The 22813-nt window shown below is 39.0% G+C and overlaps 1 protein-coding gene across 2 annotated transcripts in view; it reads left to right on the forward strand.

Moving 5' to 3' along the window:
* The window catches only part of SPOCK1 (SPARC (osteonectin), cwcv and kazal like domains proteoglycan 1), a 288261-nt gene that overhangs the window by 187110 nt on the left and 78338 nt on the right, over positions 1-22813 (forward strand). For both annotated transcript variants that reach the window (XM_080555024.1, XM_080555025.1), the window contains one exon: positions 4245-4377. In XM_080555024.1, coding sequence (XP_080411150.1) covers positions 4245-4377 — 133 coding nt within the window. The remainder of the gene's footprint in view (positions 1-4244; positions 4378-22813) is intronic.

Here is a 22813-nt window from a genome sequence, read left to right on the forward strand (position 1 = left end):
GCTCCAGCATTAGCATCCCCCAGGTCAGCCAGTTGTGGAAGGGCTGCCAGTTGCACAAATCAGCTCTAATTGGGGTTTAGATTCTGGCTCCCTGGGGCACACCTGGAAGCAATAAAATCTCAGGTAGAGCCAAGTCTCCCAGAGCTGAGCTTTTCTGTAGCCAAAGCTCTTTACTTGGAAGACCCAGGCTGGAGTGTTGTTTTTGTGGCTTTGGACGTGCAGTGTGGCTATCCAGAGCTACTGTGAACGGTGTTGGGATGATGATGTCTGGAAACTCTACTGCATTCTTCATGTTCCTGTGGAAACAAAACAGATGTAGTTTCCCTGTATTTTCTCAGTATGCGGTAAGTATTGTTTCTCTATAACGAGTAATGAAGCTGTGTCAATGTGTGTTCCCCCTGTGTTGAAGTGTGGATGTTTCCAGTCACTAACATTGTCTATACGTTAAAACGTTAAGAGGCTATGTTCTGTAAAACTTAACTAATTAACTAACCCTATAATTAACTAATCCTATATTTTTCAGTGCATCAGTCTGAAAAGTGAAACCAGGTAATGTCTTTCTATAAGTCTTAATGCTTGAGCAAGACGTTCACGTCTACTTTCTTCTAGACTATTGGAAATACTTGGTTCAGTTGTCCTTATGAATGTGGCAGACACTTACCCCAGTGGGGACTGCTTAGTTTGTTCTCTCTGCACAGTGGTTATTTTCCGATGACTTGTAGTAGATCCTTTTGACTCTGAGCCTTAAAGCAGGATTAAAGTTGGTTAAGTTGTCATGGAGGAAAAAAAAAGGCTTAATTTGTTTTGGCCTGTCTTGCTCCTGACATATTTACTCTAAAACAAGATGATTAGCATAGTAAAACATGTTCCCAGAGTGTGTGAATGTGCCCTTCCATTGAGAAGGGATTTGCAGGCTGTCTGCTTATGGCAGCCAATATTCTTGTCTAGGTTTTAATTTGTTTGTTTGGATGTTTGATGCGTTGTTAGGGGTTATAGGCTTGAACAGCTTCCAGAAGCCTTATCCTGTCTCAAAATGTCACTCCTGAAAAATACACACTTCTGGAAAAAAGGATGTCCTTTCTAATGGGTCCTTACCTGTGTTTTTGGCATTGAAGGGGAGGGCATTGAAGGATCCGGGCATCCAGTTACAACTTTCAACTATTGCTCTCTCAACCAAGCTGACAAAAATGTTTTTTGACTTGCTTCAAATACAGTGACACTTCGTGCTATTGTTTCTGACAAAACTGTAGCTTGAAAAGAATAAATCCGCTTTTGAAACCCAAATTGCTTCTTGCGACCAAAATGGCTGCCAGACTACAATGCCAGGTAAATCGTAAATCTAGAAGTTAAAATCGCTGCAGACTTCTTGTGGTAACCCCCTGCCTTGTTACGCACCTGATGTAAAGTGCTACTAAAATTGCAAACTTGCATTTTCCTTTGGAAAGAATGAAATGCTTTAAGACATACTCCACTGTGAATTGTTCTTGTTATTAAATACTCCTCTGAGAGCCTAAGTTTCCTTTTAATATCAAAAGATCCCAAAGATGAACCAGCTTGGGGGAAGACAAGGGTGTTAATGCTGTTCCCTTCCAGGTGTATAAATGAAATGCTTTGAATCAAGTCCAGGTGAAACCTTTTTAGTTAAGAGACAAGGGGAGGTGCTGCTTTCACTCACGTGCCTTGCTGTTGAATTCAAGGCACCTGCAGCAGGAGCAGAGTTTAGCACTAAGGCTGTGTTTGTTCTCTTTGCTCTCAGTAAGTGGTGGAAAAGGCCACTAGACTTGATGAGCTGCTGAAATGACATGAAATGGGCAAATTTAAATTACTTTTTCTTTATTATTTTAAGTGAGGATGAGAGAGCGGAAAACATCATTAGTTCTAGAAAAATCTTACAGCAGAATTTGGCTTTGCAGTACAAACCCTGAAGTGGCCAAAGCGGGAGTAAGGAAATGAAGAGGGAACTGTAAGTCATGTGCAGAAAGGGCTAAGCAGCCATGTTAGGAGCAGACTTTTCTCTTTAGGGTAGTGTGAAATGCCTGAATGGAACTTGGGTCACAAATACTGTGTAATGTATTTTAGGCATGCCACTCAAAGCCTCAAGATCCTGTGACTTGTTAGGCATCAGTCTAGCTAAGAACTTCAATCTGCATTTAATTTTGATGAGGTGCTTGTTAGTTCAGTCACTCATCTCCATCCTGAATGCTTTGTGGCTGATGGCTTTGACAGTGGCACTAAATCATACATTTCAAGTTTAGCCTTTCTTTAGCTGTTTTTTCTATAGCCTCAAACTTTCTTCCTTTGAACAATTTTACATACAGACGAGTTTCTTTTGAGATTGTGGCAGTCAAGGGCTGTGGAAAGGTAAAGTCTGCTTTGAATTGTGATCCGTTCTCCTGCTGCCTCCGAAGGAAGAGCTCAGCACCTTTCATGGTTCCAATCTCCAGCCTTTGCTCATCAGTATCCACTACTGCATCCCAACATACTTTCACTCCCAGTTTGTATGCTTCTAGAAGTGCAGGGCCATTAGTAAAGTGAATGAACAAATTTTCTTGTCAAGCTGGAAAGAAAAAAAAAAAAAAGCCTGCAATTGAAACAGTTCCAGAAAATAAGATAATGATTGCATCTTAGTTGGAGGCAAGGGGGCTACGGAGAAGCAAAAGTTACTGCTGGAAAAATGAAAGAAATTGTTTATACAGCCCCAGAACCATGGAGAACATGTCTGCAGAGTTGTATCTGTGCTTCAGAGATGAGCAACCTTGCATCTGCAGCATTTAGCATGTGGTATAATGGTAACTTCGCAAGGCAGAATGCATCTGAAGGGGGGGAAGCTGCTCCATGGATTAAGAAAACTTCTTCAAGACATCCAAGGGAATTTAGCCTCTAATACAGGGCTTGTGTTTTCATAGTTTATGATATCATGATTGGATTCCTTCTGTGGACACAAGCTTCTTTATAGCACTAGTCATCACTGTGACAAAGGTTATACTAGAAGAAAACTTTAACTGAGATGAAAGACAGAATTTCTATTATTTTAGCAGCTGAATGTGTCATTACATCAGTCAGTATTGTGTAGCAAATTGCAAGCTGCAGCGAAATTGCTTTAAAATATATCTGTATGTATTTTTCTAGAACTGTGATAAAGTCATTCAGCAGTGCATTGAAGTAAATTTCTAGTTGAATTGTTGTATCATATCTTTTCTTACTATGGTATAGAAGCAGATGGCAGTTATTTTTCTTAAGTCTCCAGCAAAGCTGATGCGATCCCCTCCCTTGTAAACGTTTTCAAGTGAAAGACAAGTACACATGACCAAAATGAATCTGCATTGTAACATTGACTTGTGGTTTATAAAGCAAACTTTTAATCAGCTTACAACAGTATGCTGATGATAATTAGTAAATGTTGTAGCAGCCAAGTAGTTCATTATTATAGGAAAATGAGTCATTAATCAGAATCAATTGCACGTTTTCCAATAAGACTTTAGAGCAGATGTCACTTCATACTTATTTTTAATGTAATAATTGAGTAGAGTGTGGTACAAATGCATGTGTAGAATTGGAGATGCTCTATGTCACTCTATTGTTCCTAGCGGGACTGTGATTGATCTGAGAATTACAGCTATTCTGAAGCTGGCCTATGAAGAATGCTGCAGCACATACGTAGTTCTTTGATTTTTATCTATACCTGTACATTCTTATAACCATAATATAAATAGTAATGCTTTTGAAACAACTTCACTTTTAAATTGTTGCTACTTAGTCTTAACGTGAACTCTGCCTGAACAAGAATTTCTGTTCATAAATACTTTGAAAGATTTTGTTCCCTGAAAGGGAGAAGGGGGCAGTGCTAGCCGCCTGTGGAGCTACCTGACAATAGGTTACAGCGGAGTGTCTTTGCAGGCATGGATTTGGTGGCTCAGTGAAAACACAGCCTGGTTTAACGTCGCTTGCGTGCCTCACCAGGAATGTGGTGTGGTTTAACAAAATGCTGTAATTACACGTGAAGACATTTGTAGCTATAAATCAAAATTGCCAAATATTGTTAATCTAATAGCACGTACCAATTTACGATACTGAGATAATCTACTCTAATGTGCCATATTATATAAGTACCATTAGGAGCTATACTTAACTTTCTTTAAATGAATACTGCGTTGAAAACCAAGCTACGCTTTATTCAGAAAAGTTTTCATTCTTCTGTTTCACACAAGTAGGTTCAAAAAAAACTGCTACCTCTTATTTTACAGCATTCGACAAAAGAAAGGAAACTTGGCCCAGAAGCACTGGACTGGACCAGCTAACATAGTGAAATGCAAGCCTTGCCCCATGATGCATGCCAGCCCTGTCTGTGGCTCTGATGGACATACATATACTACCAAGGTAAGTCCTGTTTGTGCCCTGCAATCCTTTTAGCAGTGACTGTGCAGGCTGTAATATGAAGATCAAATGGCTTTAGTTAATAGGCAGCATTAAATTTAAGTCTACTGTAGCTCTTAGTTTATTTCTGTAGAAAAAGCGCTGATAAATTTACACATTTCCGTATTTGACAAAAAACAAATTAGAATGACAAACCAGAATTTTATGACTTTCATGATTCATGTTTCTGTAAATTGCTTGTTCTTGGTAAGGATGTAGAATGCTTCCAATATCAATGAGGCAAAGAAATGCATCTGACCAAACTGGCTTGGTCATACAAGAGGGTTCTAGGCTAGTTCTTGTCTTGGTTTGGTTTTGTTTTCTTTAGATTTTGTCCCCAAAAGGTAATATAACTTGACAGTATCATTGTTCTGTGATAGGTTGTTCTTCTTCTTGTGGGTTGTTTTGTTTGTGTTTTTTCCTTCAGGCTGTTTTGTTAACATACAACAATTTGTTTACATCTCTTTTAATACTCTTCTGTGCCAGATGCAGCATATATGGTACCATAAAAAAAAAAATATCCCATAACCCAGGGAATTATCCCAGAGCGGGACTAAATTGGCTCATTGTTATACTAAAAATATGATCACCTTAGGGCTTGATTCAATAAAAGAAACTGTCTTCACAGCTATTCAGCAGTCCAGATTTGTTATTATCAAATAAAGCCTTCCATGTCTCAGACGCATGTTCCATTACCAGTGTTGCAGGCATTGGAAGTCATGTTTAGGAAATACCCCTGAAGTTTCCTTCTCTTTCTGTGTCCAAGGTAGGGTTTGACACCCAGTAAAACTACTCTTTAAAATCCAAGAAGAAAAAGCCCTGGAAAAATGCAGGAAAATAAAATCTTCAAGAGGGAAGGATTCTCTGCTGTGATATAGGTGCAGTGTCATCAGCACCGTTATTCTACATCCTCTTCTCAGCTGGGCAGCTTGCATACTTCATCCATTAACAGATGCAGGTATTAAAATGCTGCCGCAGCTAATTCATTTAAGCCTCTACCCTGTTCTGGCTGAAGGATTTGCATGGCCAAAGGAGCAAATCAGCAGAAATTTTCTCCTACATACAGAATACACAAAAAGTGTTCAAAGTTGCCTGTTTAAACAAGCTACGCTTTTTAATACTCTCTAGGATATTTAATACAGTAATGCACCATTGGTATTTAGGATTATTACTAGGATTAAAATTGAGCTCATTTTGAAATCAACATTTTTGCCTCTGAACTCTTGAGAGTGTGAGGTAGAGTGGTCTGTAGTAAATAGCCTTCACTGAGTATTCAGTCATCCTATTGAACTCACTTCTGTGCATCTTGCCTGCATCACAGGTAGCTCAGTTTTTTGGGGGCATTTTATTTTTACCATAAGAGAGCTTTACCACTTTTCATCCAAAATTCTGCAAATGTCATAAATTCACCAAGTTACTGTGCTAAGCTACAAGACTGAGTGCTACAATAAAGACCCCAAACAATTCCTATTGCTGATGTGCTTCATTGTCAAAGACATACCTCCTAAAAGTTGGGTGTTTGAGTCAGTGTTTTGTTTGTTTTGTTTTTTTTTTTAGACTTCTGAAATACCTATTCAGAAGCAACACTTATTTCACCTTCATTTATTGTGTTTTTAACTATCAGTTGCTTCTGTCCTGCCAAAGGAGAGTTGTAGTATTTTGTTGGACTTTAAAGTGCAGCAAGTTCTTTTCCTCAGCTTTTGTTCCAATTTTTTACCCCATTCTTGGGCACATAAGGTTTCATTGCTTCTTAAATACTCTGATTGCTGGTCACAATGCATATTTGTCGTTGCTCTTTCTTTACTTTTTTTTATTGAAGTCTCCTCCAGAGTCATGCTGGTTGGTAAACCTATTTTATGACATTCGGTCCTAGCAAGAGGATGCACGTCTTGTTAACCTTTACTAAATAACAGAGGTGCTCTATAGCAGTGCTGTTGTTCTCTGCTGTATACAGCTTACAGCACTGTAAACCTGAGAGTGTATTATTACAGTAGCCTGTAGAACATGGTCACTTCTATACAACTTCATCTAAAAGTTCTGCTTTGTTGATCTGTTGTCAAAGACAAAACGATAACTGAAGTGAAAATACTTTAGGTAGAGTGTTAAAATTAAGTGGTGTATTTTTAATGTCATAACAAATAATGTTTTTACTGTTAGTACAAACCATGAGTTGGTCTCTCTTTTATGAACAGATTACTATAACTGCTTTCCCCAAGTTCATCATTAGTTTTCACCAGATAACATTGTTCCTTCTTGCCTTAATCCGTTTGATCCCGAAGTCACTAAAATCATAATTTTCCTTGGTAATTTTTTTTCCACATGCTGTGCAGTTGGCAAGTATTATTTCTGGCACTGCAGCACTGATGCGTTCCATTATTGACTGTGCAGATACAACAAGGTGGACACTTGAGTGTGGGCAAACACCATGCTGCTCTGCATTCATATGTACGTATCTGTATCTGGCTCTGCATCAGCTGCTTTGTGCACATGCAATGATATGCTGGGCAAATGAAAGGATTGTTGTTAAGCACGTAAGCAAAAAATGGAGAGCAGCCACTACATTTCAGGGAAAAAAAGTCTTCTGAAATCGTCTGTTGGCCATCTACTCATGTAGTCATAGGCTGTATGCACAGGCACACACTGGTGTTTTAATCCTTCCTGGCTCGGTTACATTTTGCCTTTTCCTGCCAGCACAGGGGTAGGAGATTAGGCAGAAGACAGGTTTTGGCTGTATTCACAGCCTGGCAAGGCAGCATCAAAGCGTTTTGCTAATGACTGGAGGCTACTGTTCAATGCCATCAGTGATGTTTGTTCTGAGATTGCTTTTTTCTTCCTTTGGACTTTTAGCTGAGGTAAAAATGAATGAAAATGGAATAATATAGATGAAACTTGGGTGTCAGTAATTGCATGGTAACACAGATTAAGAAGGGGAAAAAAAACCTCAAATATACACATCACAGGCTTTTGTTTAGCCACTTGATTTTAGAATAATTCTGGCTGTTTTTGAGAAGAGGATCGTAATGATCACTGCTGGGCAAAAATGCAAAGTGTAAAGGAATTGAGAACAAGCACAAAACTTTATTGTATTATTATGGGCATCTCATTTTCCTTCAGTTATCATCATTGCAACCCAAAGCTAACATGGTTGAACTAGGAAATGCATGGAGAAGGGCAGCAGTGGCTGTCAGAGGTGTGGAACCTGCAAGGAAGCACAGAGTTTTGAACACTTTGGTGTTATTTTTATAAGAAATTATGGCTAATAATGGAAAAGGAATGTTTTGCTTCATTATGCAAGATCTAATGAAATTAAGTCAGATTTAAAACAAATGAAGCATTCTTATTTTTTTTCAGTTCAGAATTGTGAAATTCGCTGCAGCATGGTATTGTGCAGGCTGAAGCTATAAATGGGATTTATATGAATCCACAGGGAACGGATCCACTGCAGGCTACTAAACCTCTAGCACACTGAGTCCCTAAGCCAGTGATTACCAGAAGCTGGGATGATTGGTATAGTTGGGCAGGAATGATTCGTTCTGTTTCTAATTTGCTCTTTCTTTTACTGCTTTGTAGTTTTCTCTCTCTTCTTAAGGATCTGCAATTTGTTCCTCAGCCTAGTATCCTGCCTGCAGCACAGAGCTAGTGTGGCTCTTGGGTTCTTACATAAAAGTGGAGGCATCCCTGTCTTTAGATGAGGCACGCAGATAATGGAGCTAATGTACTTGTCTTCACTGAAGTACTGCTGTTTAAGAAAGTATATTCCATTTCAACTTTGAGTAGGATTGAAATTTCTTTTTGAACCGGTCCTGAGTATTCCTTATCTTTGTCTTGCATTTTTAGTTTCTGCTTCAAAGATTAATTTCACACCTTTAAAGCAAAATTAAGACTGCAGAGCATGAGCTGGCATGACTTTTGATAAAGCTTGCGGAAGGCAGAGGACTTTTGTTTGTTGTGTTCTGTTTTCCTGGAAACTAAGAAATCATTAAGGATTCAATTCCGGGAACGTAACTTACAATGCATTTTTAATTGTTGTTCTTCTAAATGATGTCTTAGTCATTCCTGATTGGATAATAAAATCTTCCAGTCATACAGACGGTATGGCAAGATAGCAAAAGCACTATCGTTTTACTGGTTTGCGCTGTTTGCTAATCCTCAGGCTGTCACACTCTGTTCTAGTACTTTCTGGAGAGATTCTGTTTTAAAAGAAAACATTTTACTTACGTTAATTATAGTGCTGATGATTCTGGGGACTGTCTGCCTATCCCCCCCCGACTATAAGGGATTGGGATTCTTCAAAGGCAGCCATTTGCAGAGTAGTGGAGGAAATGTTCTTTGCCCAATAGAAGCATGGGCTGTGTTCTTGAACACATTTACTGGAACATGACATTATGGCTGGACATCTCTAGAGACACTCAGCAACTGATACTGCGCATAAAAAGCATGAAATAAAATCACGGATCCTTGCTTAGGTTAACATCTTGTGTTAACATCAGGTCTAAGTATCCTCAGCATAGCAGATTTTCTTGATGTTTTTCTAACTGAATGGATTTTCATTAAAACCAACTTAATTTTGATTTATCTTCATATATAGGAGTAGTACTGCTTCAAAGACTCATCGCTCTTTTTAGGTATAAAACCTTTCTGGTTCTTTTTCTGAAGTGTTTTAAAAACTTGCCACAGTTATTGATCTGGGTTGTCTTATCAGCTTCATACAAGTGCTAAAGCTGAAGGGAATTAAGTGATGTGGCTGTGGTGTTTAGTATTTTTTCCTCGTGTTCTGTTGATTTCCAGATAACAAACTTGTTTTATGGGTGGTGGGATTCTTTAGTGGTACCAGATATTTCCATGTTGTGGCATGACACGTTGAATACAGTTGGAAAATGTGGTCTGTATTCACTCAGTCCTTGTATCCTGTTTCCAGTAATAGTTTCTGGCACTTCTTGGACATGTAAAACTTTGTTACATTTCTGGAAACTTTAGAAATTCTCTATCATTCTTTTTCTCTAACTTTGAACTCTCTAGGCTTTAGGTTTGTCAAAAACTTCACTGAGTCCACCTACTGCTTGCAGTGCAGATGTTTTAAAATATGTGAACTCTCTCCCCTATTATAAGATTTGCAAAGAGTGATTGCTGTTTCCTGGATATAAAGAGCTCTATTTAATACTCCGACAATACAAAATACTTCCATAGTATACTGCAGTCAGTGTTCAAAGCTCTTTAAAGTACTAATGAATTAAGCTTGTGAGGTAAGGAAGCCCTGTAAAGAGCACTATGTAATTAGTTAATGTTTTTGTCAGCAACACATTAAGAATAATAACTGTGTAGCTGTCAGTTTTACAGGAAGTTTAATTAAGCTAGTTAATAAAGCAATTACCTGAACATGACGATGACTGCACTTAACCAATCAGAAAATGAAAATAGGGATGATCTTAAATTACAAAACATACCACCTCAATGACTAATGTACCCTTCAAAGATGGAAAGGTACATTGGTATAATTATTATGCTCCTAATTAGGTACATTGTTGTTCTGCAAATTTTAATTAAATCATTGCGAACTAATTAAGTCTGTGATCATGTCTTTGTTTGAAAATGGAAAAATCACCTCCTGTTGTCATAACATTAGGTAACAAATTCGATATTAAGGGATGTGCAAGAGAAATAATTTTCCAGTGATCTTGAAATGGGAGAAAAAAATAATGGCCAAAATAACCAGACGTTCTTAGTTAAATGTGTGCATTGTGAGGGCTGATGCATTTAATTAGGAGTCTGTATTCAGAAGCACAACTAACAAATATTTATAAAGCGTCCAAGCGTGGAGAATCTTTAGTGCAGCGTGGTTAGGCTTTTTATAACCCAACTCTCCTGGTTTACCTATCCTCTGGGCCTGTGATGTTGCTGTCCAGCTGTGGTGTCTGTGACTCAGCCTTTCCAAGAATACAGCTAATGCTGTTCCCGATGGAAAACAAGATACTCAGCAGAGGCTTAGTGAGCTGCAGGACCTGTTCTGCCCTTAGATGGGTGAAGGGTTGGATGAAATTCAGTACTAACTTTTTGCTTTGGATTGGTTCTGCAAGGGGAGATTGAGGAAAGACAGGAAGAGTAAGACAAGGTCAGATATGGTTAAAAACCTGTGGAGAAGAGAATGAAGTCAGCCTCATGTATTTGTTTTCTGTGTGAAACTTAGATTCCCCTCCCAACCCCCCCCCCCTTTTTTTTTTTTTAAATCTGTAAACTCAATTCTTCACTTTGAGTTCGGAGTTTAGGCCCAACGTAAGCTATGGTATAAGCACAGGCCTGAACCCCTGTATGGTAGATCTGGTGTGTTACCTAATTCTTCTACTGACCTGTGTTGCAAAGCAGAAACAATTTGTATTTTCCCTTTTCATAACTTTAGAAGATTTGGTCCCTCACACTAAAATACTGTGAGAGCTACTTTGAAGTCATAATGAAAAAACCTTTGAAGTGTTAGGGTTTTTTGCTGTTTGTGTTAAATGTGTCTAAGACGTGACAACTCTAATAGTAAGCTTCTTGGAATCTTCTGATCAAGCTGGTCAGGATTTTTAATGGAGTATTCAAATGTATTTTTGTGGAAACTAATAGATTTCATGGGATGTGACTGGAGTTTTCCACAGGAAAAACATCCTACTATGTTGTTACAACTTCCATACTCAAGCAGTAGGTTTTCAGTGTTCACTTCTGTTTCATTGACTTGATTCATTTTGTTTTGGGGGTTTCCTAACTCTAGCAACAGGTCTGGAGTGAGTCAGCATCACTGACTTTATTCTCACAAGTAACAGGGAAACTCCAGAAGACCTTGGGAAAACTAGAACCTGTGTGATGTTGAGTGGTTCTGAAGATCACTCACTTCTCTGGAGCACATCTGGCCACTGTACTCCTAGCGAGGTAGATCTTCCCTCTGCCTGTAGTCTGGGCCAGTGAGACTTGCGTCCTGCAAGCCAAAAGCTTTGTGAAGTTGTTATTGTGGAGAAAAGCCCTGGCTAACAAACCTTGTCCTGCAGAAGGCAAAACACAGAGCCTTAAATTCTGCAGCTGCTGCAAGGCACAGTACATTTGGTTTGAAGCATTGGTTGAGAAATGTTATTTGATGAAGTGGTATTTATCCTAAAGACATCCAATTGTTTGTTTGTATATATATATATATATTGTTTGTTTGTGTGTATATATATATATATTTCTCAGCATGGTCACAAGGAATGAGCAGAGAATTGGAAATAAGGAAGATCTCAATTCTTACTTGGGGAAGGGTGGGATGGTTTTCATCAGCATATTTGAGAATGAATTTTGAAAGGCACAGATGGCATTTAGTCACCATCTGTGACTTTGAAAATTTATCCCTTCACCTCTTAGTCTGTTTCCCTGCTGCCCAATGAGATGTGGAAATTTGTGTCTCTGAGTACCAAGCACTTGTGAGAGGGTAAAGTAAATCACTTCTGCGCAGCTTTGTTCCCAAGTTAAGCAAATTTTAGAAGTACTAGAGAATATTTTGCTTAATTTTCTGTAGTTTGTAATAGGATTTTTGGTCATAAATTTGGGTTTACTCCTGTATATGTTCAGTGCTGGAAGCCTTAGTATTTTTGTGGGGCAGATTGCAGTGATATTTGGGCTCCTTTTAAAAGGACTTCTGGTAAAACTACTGTCAAGGTAAAATGAGTTATTTGTTACCAATATCGTTACAATCCCAAGGTTAGAGACTGATAAGCTCAAATGTGTTGTCACAAATAAGCAAACAAAATCCTGCTCTGAGAGCTAAGCTGAGCTACTGTCCCCAGTCTTAACTGTGAGTCCATGGATTTGATGTGTTCCTGTGCAACAGGTCTCTTCATCCCTTCAGCTGTGCTGCTGGCCGTTGGTTAGTGTATTATCAAAGGCATTTCTATGTAAGTAAAGGGCAGTGGTATAGAAAACTATTAACTTGGTAATAAAACATGTACTTTATACCATGAACTGTCACAGTCGATGCAGTTTGCTATAATCCTGTAGATTATGCTGGCTCCCCTCTTAGCTGTCTCTTTTTGTATAGTACATAGGGTCTATCTGTGTTTCTGGGACCACAATTTTCTCTCTTACATTAGTAGAGGATTAAGGAACTCTTGCAATTATTAGAGATCTTGCAATTTCACATCAGCAGGACTGAAAGTTTTGAGTCCATCTGCTAAAATTAAAGAAATATCTAATGAGCAACTTATAAAAAAAAAAAATCTTCATTAAAATTAAATATTGAAAACAAATGTGCCAGAGGTGTTCTAGGTCAAACCATCTGATGTTTAGTAACTCATGCTTGAGGGCAAGTATTACAAGGAATAATATGATGTCACACCAAACAAGTCAAGATGCTTTATTGTTCATAAAAAAAAAAAAAAAAAAAAAAAACTTGTGTACCTTGTAATTCCTTGTAAGGGATATTTTTGTACGTGCTCTAAAAATGACACTTATTGCTTGGTCAGTTAATGTACTCAGAAAAATGTAGTTTCATCTCCTACTTTCTTTCTAGTGCAGCCTTTAGCCCCAAGCCAAACAAATCGGTGCTTTCCCCTGGTACAGTAACCTTTGTTAAACTTTGAGGGAGCTGGGAAGTGTAACTTCTGAACTCTGTTCAAATAACCAAGTGATCCAGCAAATTCCTCAGCTTCCTTTCAAATCCCACTTAGTTTTATGTTGACCTGGAGAAGCTGCTGCTTTTTGGTAGTGTCAGATAGTATTTCAAAATCTCTAACAATCCTCTGCCAATTTTATATCATAACTGGGAGCAACCAGGCTTGCATATCCACTGATCTGTGCATTGTGACTACTTCTGGGACAGCTTCCCAGCTAAACTGTGTATATGTATACGTTCACAAGACTTTTCACCTTGGCGTAGTACTAATTGTGTGAGCAGCTGAAATAGTTTTTCCCTCTATTTGTTTATTCACCACAGAAGGTTCTAAGAGCTCTGGTCAGCCATTGCAGGATAAAGACTATCTGGTCACATTGCAAGCTTAGAGGATCTATAAATGAGTAAGATTAGGTACTCATCTTTAGACTGGAAGACGATGGTCTATCATCTATGTTTTACAAAGTAAATGAACATCTTGGCTTGTTCTCTAGATCACTCAAAAATGTTTGTGCTGGTGATTTTTCTGTGGCTGAGGTGTTTTTTGTTTTTTTTTTTTTTTTTTTTCACAACCACATTAGATTATTCTAAAATGTATTTGTTGCTCAAGTACATCACCAAAAATGACTTGCTTAGGCATGTTCACCCCAAAGGAGGGAATGCTAGATGCTGTGTGAATAAAAGCGTAACTTGGGGCTTTTTCTTAAATGTGGGGAAGAAGCCAGCACAGAATGACAGAAGACAATGTACTTCTCAATAAGCTTCTACATTAAAATTACAGCAGGTGCACAGGGAGAAAGAAGAAAGCAGTGAGTAGACTGTACCTTGTGTACTTTGAATTACTGTGTCAGTAGTGATAGATGGAGCAAACAATAAAATTTGACCTGTCACACTATGCTTATGAGGCTATGAGCCTTAAGGCATTTGTAATTGGCTTCAGCCAGTGATGTTAATGAAGGTGGATGGGAAAATTAGATTATTTGAATGATACAGACTGCTTTATATTTTTAGTATGCGAAGAAAAGGCTTGAAACTCAGAGGCTGAAGCTGTGAGGCTTGTTCTCTGTAAACTCTCTTGTCCCTTTATAATAGAGTAGGCAAAGAAATAACTTTTAAATAACAGGTTCACGCTGTAGAATGTAGGTTATTTAAAATGATTCTGTGGGGCATAGTTCTTAAACAGTGTGTGGGAGGTGCAATGCACATAGATTCCACTAATAATAATGGGATTTATGTGTGTACTTCATATTAGGCTTCGTACTCAAATGTGCCCCTATAGTATAGACTAGAAAATGCATCCTGAGGCTGACATTACTCAATGTGTTGTCACTGTGGTATGAGGTGCACAAGTGAATGCGTATTTGAAAAATCTGTGGATTGTAGATGTACAAATAAATTGTTTGAAACAGTAATGCATAAAATAAGTGCATCATATTAAAAGTATTTAGCCTGTTAAAAAGAAATCACATTGATATTATCTGCATAATACTGAGAAGACATTGGAATAGTTGTTGCATGTTAAATGATATAAGCATTTTTCAATGAGTTGTTTTTTTTTCTGTAGAAAAATGTCAGTCTGAGCTCAGTGTTTTCTTCAAAATCACTGATCTGAACGTTCACTGACTTTAAGGGAAAGGCAAAATTTGGAGGGGAACCTGGCTGTGCCCTCAAAAGCATGAGTACCCCGGGCTTGGAAATGCCAGAACCTGCTCAATGATGCCTTGCAGGTTGACGGTTCTCCCCGAGCAGAGAAGGAATGAAACAAAGTAGAAGTGGTGGAGTTAGGACAAAGTCCTCCAAGTCTTCAAACCACAGAATCATCTAGGTTACCCTTTGATGGCATGATAAGGATTGGGCTGTTATTAGAGACTCCTTTCTCCCTTCATGGTCTTAGATTAGAGTTTGTGGAAAGGAGAAAGAAAAGTGGCAATACTATTATGCTGGGAATGGGAAGATGTTTTAGGGGACAAACACAAAGGAGAAAATGGACTTCCTTCATTCCACTATTTGCAGGATATCTTATACTGGACCTATACCCAGTTATTATCATTCAGATGATACAAGGGGGCTCCTCTGATCCACAGAGATTTCTTCTCAGAAACAAAATGGAAACAGCTCGACTAGATGCATTCTCCCAGCTGTTCATCAGTGCCGAACATAATAGACAAAAGCAGCACAGATAGTTCAAGCTCTTGTAGCTATATCCACTCATTCTTATTTCTGTATAATTTGGACAGTTCTCCAATGATACCTATTTTTCCTTTTTCTGTTTTAATGTGTTGTTTCTACAAATAAATATGCAGGGAGAAAGGATCATATTGTCAAAAATACAAGATTCCTCTACTTTGCTGCAATGTAATCCTAGTAAAAGTAGTTTTTGCTGCAAACGTGCCTCATGTCACATTTTCCCTAGGGACAAAAATCAATATATGTTTTGTTCCAAATGTATGGTAGTGGAGGATATTCTCTTGTTAATGCAATCTTTTGTCTTCCATTGTTGTTACCTGCGCAAATTGAGAAAAGAACGTGAAGTGGGTCACTTTAGGTCTAGCTAGCTGTATTCACTTTTTTCTTGTAGTAGATTGTAATGAATAGGTAGGGAAATAAAGGAGAAAGGGAAGTTTTCTAGTTTGGGTTTCAGTAATGCTAGTTGTGAAACTTCAGTATGAATTTTTGCAGACTGATAGAGCAGACATCTCAAAAGACTCTTTAGTAAACTGCATTCTCACCTCAAAAAAGACCTTTTGAAAATAAGTGATTTGAGGGGGAGACAGTGCTGAAATGTCTCTTAAAGAAAAGTTTCCTTGGTAGCATGGACAGGGTAAAGAACCTTTTAAAAACTTTAGCAGTTGAATGGAGGTAGTTTTCCTTCAGTCAGTGGCTCGACATAGTTTCAGTTCATTTGCATTGCATTGATGAGAGAGTTCTTAAATGCAAGGAATTATTCATAGGGAAGCAGAAGCTTTCAGAGGAGAGATGGCACTGTTATTCAAGCTGTCTCATCCAATTTCTGCCTAGGACAGAAAAGACAAGAAAACCGTGTAGGATGCAGTTCTAATCTGGGTTCTGCCCAGCCTCGCAGAGTTTGCCCTGCAGGACATCTGCAAATAGATCTCATGTCCTGGGGCAATACATGGCAGCATCATGCAAATCCTCCCTATTTGATCTTATCTCTTCTGCAGATTACATCAAACTCCACTTGAGCACCATCAGGATGAACTGGAACCGCTGATGGGACTCAGTCAGCAGGAGAATTATTTTTGTCCTATTCTTGTATGTCTCTCTGTAGCTGTGCACCACATGGTTCTTGAAAACTGGCCTGCAGCCTCAATATTTTGTGTTGAGACATAGAATTTTTTTTCTTGCAGACCAGTAATCAGATCACGTAATGCATTTTGTCTACCACCGTGTGCTGCTCTGTCTTTAGGTGAATCGGGTCTCTTATTTTTTCTATTTCAGCAGTTTCTAGTTCCAGTTAGGACCTAACTGAAGTATTAGATTGTTCTAGCTAGCTGGAAAGGTGGAATCTGGATTTATTTCTAGTTTGTTGTAGCTGCCTCATAATCTCAAGCATGATTAAGTGCACTGTTTGCACAGCTTCTTACACCTACTTTGGCTTAGGGTGTGAGAGGATAGGGATAGGACAGACACGATAACGTCTGTTTTGTGTTTTTTTTTTAAAAAAAAAATTATTATAGTTGTAAATGCTCTGAAGTGACTCTCTTCCTCCATCATGCTCTTCCTCTACGCTACAGCTCCCTTTGGAGGCCGGGGTGAAATGCTCAGAGCCTGAAACTCATATGCAGATAGTGGTCTGCTTTGAAGCAGGCTTTGGATGGAACTCAAGACCTGCATTAAGCACTGCAGCAGTCGCTAAAGTGAAGGCCAAGTTTGCGCAACCATTACATTTTGCTGTTTGTTCACAGGTGCAGATTTCTTGCCTCTTTCTAAATCTAGGTTAGTGTGTATCTGCATAGTGTATTGCAAAAAGAACTGCCCTTGTTTTTCCTCCAGCTGGATCACCAGATAGCTTACCCTTCCTGTTACAGTGCTGTGCTTGTGCTCTGGTATGAGCAAAGTGCCCTTGTGTTCAAGGTTGGTCTCATGCAGACGGTGTGCTGTCATGAATAGGCCTGTGACAAAGACATCTGCTCTGGCTTACAGCTGGAGTCCCCAACTCCCATAATTGTGCCCACTTCCCCAGGATGCAGTGGAAGTTGGCCGATTTTGGATTTGTGTGATTACACTATTTCTGACTAATTTGGCTAACTTCAGTTTTGTTTGCAGTTCTTCCAATTTTCACTACTGCTCACACAGAATGAGAATACAAGCCAAGTTACAAGATTCTCCTTGAAAATCTCAGCTGATAAGTAAGGCAATTTAATATAAGTGTTGGATACAAGTGCACAAAAGACAAAGGATAGAGAATGTTTTCAATATTGCTTCACAGGATGAGACTATTAACAAAGCTCAATTGTAGTCATTGAGATGCTTTTCATTTTCCTCCTTTGTCACTTTAACTTGTCTTGAGGCTGGAATTAGTTCTACCCCTAAATTTAAAGCTCAAGTTCTCAAGAAAAAGGCAATAGCTAAGCCTGTAGGATTTATTTCTGAGTGGACCAATACTATTGACCCTGTGAAACAAACTTACTGTAACACTTCAGTTTTAATATTGGGCTAAGGTAGAAGTAGAAATGATACTTGCAGAGAAATAATGGAAAGAACAACTGTTCTGGAAGGGAAGCATTGGCTAGGATGAATATCTGGAATGCACTGTACTGCTTACCAAATCTCAGTTAATAATTAAGCAAGAGTATAGGGATTATTAACTTCCTCAGGGAGTGAAATACTAGCTTGCATAATTCCTGTTTCCGTTGTTTTTATTTCCATTGTCTTTGCCCCATTACATTCACCAGTACTTACCAGGCAAAGAAGAGGATCACCATGACCTTTCATGAGACTTCAATGTACTTCCCCCATGGCTGCGAATAGACTTGCAACATCTGGAGTCACAAATATGTGGCATTATTTTATCTTTCAGTACCATTCAGAGTGTAGTAATGATAAAAGGTGAAGCTAAAGTTGAGGATAGAGGTGTTTTTTAATATATTGCTAGCAATAGCACATGAGAATGAGATGTACCTCCCATTAAATAATTCTTACACTGCCTTTTAATATCCTATTTACCAACATCCCCACATTTTTAAACCTAAAATTAATATATTTTTCCCTGGAAAAACCAATGGTATCCCCAAACCTTTACTCGTGTTTGAACGTGTCATAAAGTGTACTTTACCTGTTAAGATTCAGTGTGTAAATAACCTCTTGCAAAGACTTCTTGATCCGGACTGTAATCAGGAACCTGTCCTTGGTTTTGTGGGCAACTATGATAGAATTATAAATGGAAGATCACAAGAATAGTATAAATTGGTTTTGCTTACCTTAGCTGCCTTACAAATGATTTTTCTCTAAGAGTAACAAATAAAATTAGTCAATGGGATTAATTGTCTGTGGAAATGACATCATTACAAAGCAAAAGCAACACCAGAACTATTTATAAATTTCAAGCAGAATATCTAAAGATATAAAACTGGACTCTGTAGAAAGTACAAAATAATTCATTTCATTTGCAGAGGTTCTTACTGGGGATTGTGGATGCGCTGCTTTGGAGGGGGAAAAAGCATCTTATTAAATACGAATTAGATTAGACAAAGTGCTAAAAGCCTCCCATAGATCAAGGCTTCAACTTGTTAATGGACCTTTCCCTTTTAACTTCAGATTCTCAAGTTATTTCAGGAATATCTTGCCTTTTGCACAAATGAAAACTACTTGCTAGAAATTCCAATTTTATTCTGTTTACCATTTTCAAGAGAGGTATGTCAAAGGGGCACCTGCTACCCAGGGGGTTAAATGCTATAAAATACAGGCTGAAGCTTAAAAGATTGAAGACATTTACAGATCATATGCAGCCAATTTAAATTGCAGGGAGACTGCAATGCAAAGGTGTTTCAGCTGATGCTCTGCACTAGGTGGGAATATAGCATGTTTGTGCAGGATACCAAACCTGTGACCATAGGATGTAAATCGTGGCTGAAATCTGCTGAAGTTGATATCAAAAGCCTTGCAATTCAAATGAACAAATAAAAAGTAGAAAACAGTTAGCAAAAGCCTCTAATGAAAATGGAAGAGGAATGCTAGCCTTTACAGAGACTTCTCTATTTTCAAAACTGAAATCTGTCGTCGTGGAGCCTATATAGGAGGGTTAGTACTGGAAGTATGTTTTGTTGCTTAAATATATCTTGCACAGGCAACACTGAGAAAAGAAAACCATTTTGACTTATGTAACTCTTTGATGGGATGCCATAAGGTCTTTCACTTTAAGCCAGTAAATTCCAGAGCAGTAATTTAAAGACTACACTTTTCCTTAAATCTGAAAGCAAGTTCTAAATCTTGTAGTTTGACTGATTATCTGATATGCCTGATTCTGTATTGCCAAGCCGAGTTGCGTCACCTGTAGGCTATCTGACGTAACTTTTGCCTACCATAAAGCAGCTTGCCTAGAGGAAGGCACTGGGAGGCAAGGAACAAACATGGTCAGCCCAAAGCTGAGTATGGGCTAATTGGAAAATAGGGTGAAGGTTTGTGCTCCTGTAGGAGGCACTTCTGTGTGTAGTGTTGGGATATGTCAACACTAATATTTGAAGGCAGAGTGCATTCAATGGAAAGTTGTTTTTGCCTGCAACAGCCAGCCAGTATTGCTAATTCCACAAACTTCCATAGCCAATTTCTGTTGTCAGACACTGGGATTGCTATTTAGTCTGTGCATGAGAGGTATTTACAGGTGAAAGTGAATTTCTACTGTGATAATAAATTTGGCATTACAATCTAAATCACTGCTAACTTCTGTTTGTTGATTCCGTATATTTTATTAGAATCGTCTCCACACCTAAATAACTGGAAAGTAGTAGGTGGTCATTTTGCACAGCACTCAGGCTAATCTATAACTAAAGAACAGTGATTGCATTTGTTAAATAAATCAAATGAAAAGAATCATTCACTTATCTCCTCGTGGCCACCTTGCAAGTTGATGCAACAGAATACTCGGATGATGGTTGACAATAGTTTCCTGGTATTTCAACTTTAAATCTTTTTCATTCATTGTGGTGTTCTATTAGCTTAAACTACAGCCCTTCTTTTCCATTAGTAGACAGTTATTGAAATGTTGCTTTTCTTCTCCTTATATCTATGCTAGAACTTGAAAATGGAAATAATGACAAATTTTTAATCTGAAGCCTTTTTAATATATTTCTTTTTGATGCACTATCATGAATTTTTAATTTCACCAGTGGAAGAGTGAGACCCTACAGAATGAGCAAACTTTTGAATAAGTCTGGCAGTTTCCAAATAATTACCTGCAGTGAAATATATAAACTTGTGTAGAAACAGCTTAGGAAAAAAGGGTTCTTTGTAATCACTGCTTATCTCTCTACATTGACAGGAGTCCAAGTCCATCAGTGTCTAAAATTTTATCTAATTCTTGTTCAGAGAAAACTAGGCAGCTTTACTCTAGTATCAAATCATACAGCTTGCCAGTAAATTGACTGACCAACTTAAAGATACCTTTAGAAGAGAATCTGAGATGCGAGCTGACACTGAAACTCCAGTATCTCCTTCCCTTGGGCAAAAACTCTCAAGACTCTCGAGTATACGCTGTGCTTTCAGGGTGGCAGATTACTCTGTGGGATTTATTGCTTTGTTAATATGCTCAAGACATCATCTTTCACTTCTGTGAGAGCTGAGGGCACTGTCTGGGTTTTTCTGCTTGTTGTTAATCCCTGGCTCCCTCGTTTTACACCTTCGGCTGTGTTCTGGAGGAGACTCTTTTGCCACCTCCCAAAATCTGGTATTCTCCAGGCCTTGAATTTCTTCCTTATTGACAGTAATTTTCTTCCTTCTGGTCAGCTCTGGGATACTGCTGGTAGAAATTTAATTAGCTAGTCCTTTGACTTAAACTGCATCCAGGAAGAACCTGTGAAGTTTTTCTCTTCAGTGACTGTAGTTTCATCTTTTCATCCATGCTTTTGGGAAGGTGGAGAGAAAGGAAAGATCCTTTTCTTATTCCTTCTTTCCTCTAATTATGTGATCCCCTTGTTTTTGTGCTGGCTTTACCCCATTATCTTCTGTCTCCTTAGATGGAGCTTTCTGCACTGTCCCTGCCTCTTCAGACCTGTACTAAGCAAACAATCACTTTCTTCTGTGCTAACTTCCCAAATTCAGAAAATCACCACCACCTCCACCCCACCTGTTTTTATCTTACCTCAAGAGGCAAGATGCCCTGCCATGATATCAATGCATTTTATAATGTAGGTTTTGATGTTTAATACAAATGCCTCCTTGTTACCTAGCATCATCTTTGTTTTGGGAGTGGGGAGGAGGCAGTGGGATGAGTGGAGTAGTCATGCATCATTACACACAGAACATGCTGTGGATATAAAAAGCAGCAATGTATGCAGGGAAAGCATTTTCTCTAGCGTATCCAGGAGGCTAGGAAGGAAAGCCAGTTGTATAATTCATGTTAGGTGCCCTTGCTGCTGATCATGAATTTAGACTTGATCTTGGCAAATCAGTCACACAGAGAGAGTGACAAGGAAATGTAGCGCTGGTGACAGCTTGTATTGTGAATATTTCTAAGGTCTTGGCTAGGGCACAGTGGTGGCCCAAAGTACAGGCTGAAGGTCTCACCAGGTAGGTAGTCTTGTCAGGGGCAACTGTGACAATCTAACCTTTCTTAAATTATTATTTTCTTCTTTGCCACGGAGAGTTGTGCAAATCCATCAGGTTTTCTCATTCTCGAACCATCAGCCTACGCGCTGGGCTTGGGGGATAGGTTTTTTCAGCGATCCTGTGCACGAGGCTGTGGTTGACTTCTGCACACTGCTGGCATCCTTCGATGTTGCTCTGACAGCAAAGCTCACCCACCCCTTCTCACTTCAGTTTTAAACAGAATGAGCCAGATCATGTCCCCCCCGAGTATCCTGGTGAAGGAAACCCCTCCTGTTGGGATGAGACAAGTGAGAGACCAGGAGAATGCTTAAGGGCAGACAGTCTTTCTCCATCTGGCTGGTGATGTTGGGGTTAGAACAAGAAGGAGCTAATGTCTTTACTGGGGGACAGAGGCTGGGACTCGCTGACCTTTTAACTGCCCTCCCATGGAAAGGAGGGCACAGACGCCCCAGCCGTGCTATCCAGGGCAAAGCAGAGGCCTCTGCTCTGAGTGGTGGCTAACTCTGCGTGGGGTTTCAGTCGTGAAAGCAGGACTTGGACAAAGATGCCTCAGTTCCTAGCATTTCAAAGGTGACATCCTCTGGACAATTCAGGTACTGTGGTGGAAGCCACAGACGTCCCTTTTTCCACTGCAAGAAATGGTTTCAAGGCTTAATGCTGAAGTGTTCCATAAACTGTTCCTGAAGAAGCAGTCATCTCTGACTTTTAATTTGGTGAAGCTTTGGAAGTAATTTACAGTATTAATATTATAGTCTGCAGGAAGGGTGATGTACTGCCAGTTAGAAGGGTAATTTCTGAGGTCCTCTGAGGACACCCAGGAATGTCTGAGACCTGTGAGAGGGAAAAGAGAGGCTTTGTCTGCAGCATTGCAGCTGAGTGAACTGCCGTGACCGGCTCTGAGCTCAGCCATTTGGAACAAATGTAACATTCACGTAAATGGGAAGTAAGTGCACATACCAATGAGTGGATAACTAGCTGGTAAACAAAATGCACAGTGTAGACGTG

Source organism: Anser brachyrhynchus (assembly GCF_964034855.1).
Source record: "Anser brachyrhynchus genome assembly, chromosome: 14".
Lineage (NCBI taxonomy): Eukaryota > Metazoa > Chordata > Aves > Anseriformes > Anatidae > Anser > Anser brachyrhynchus.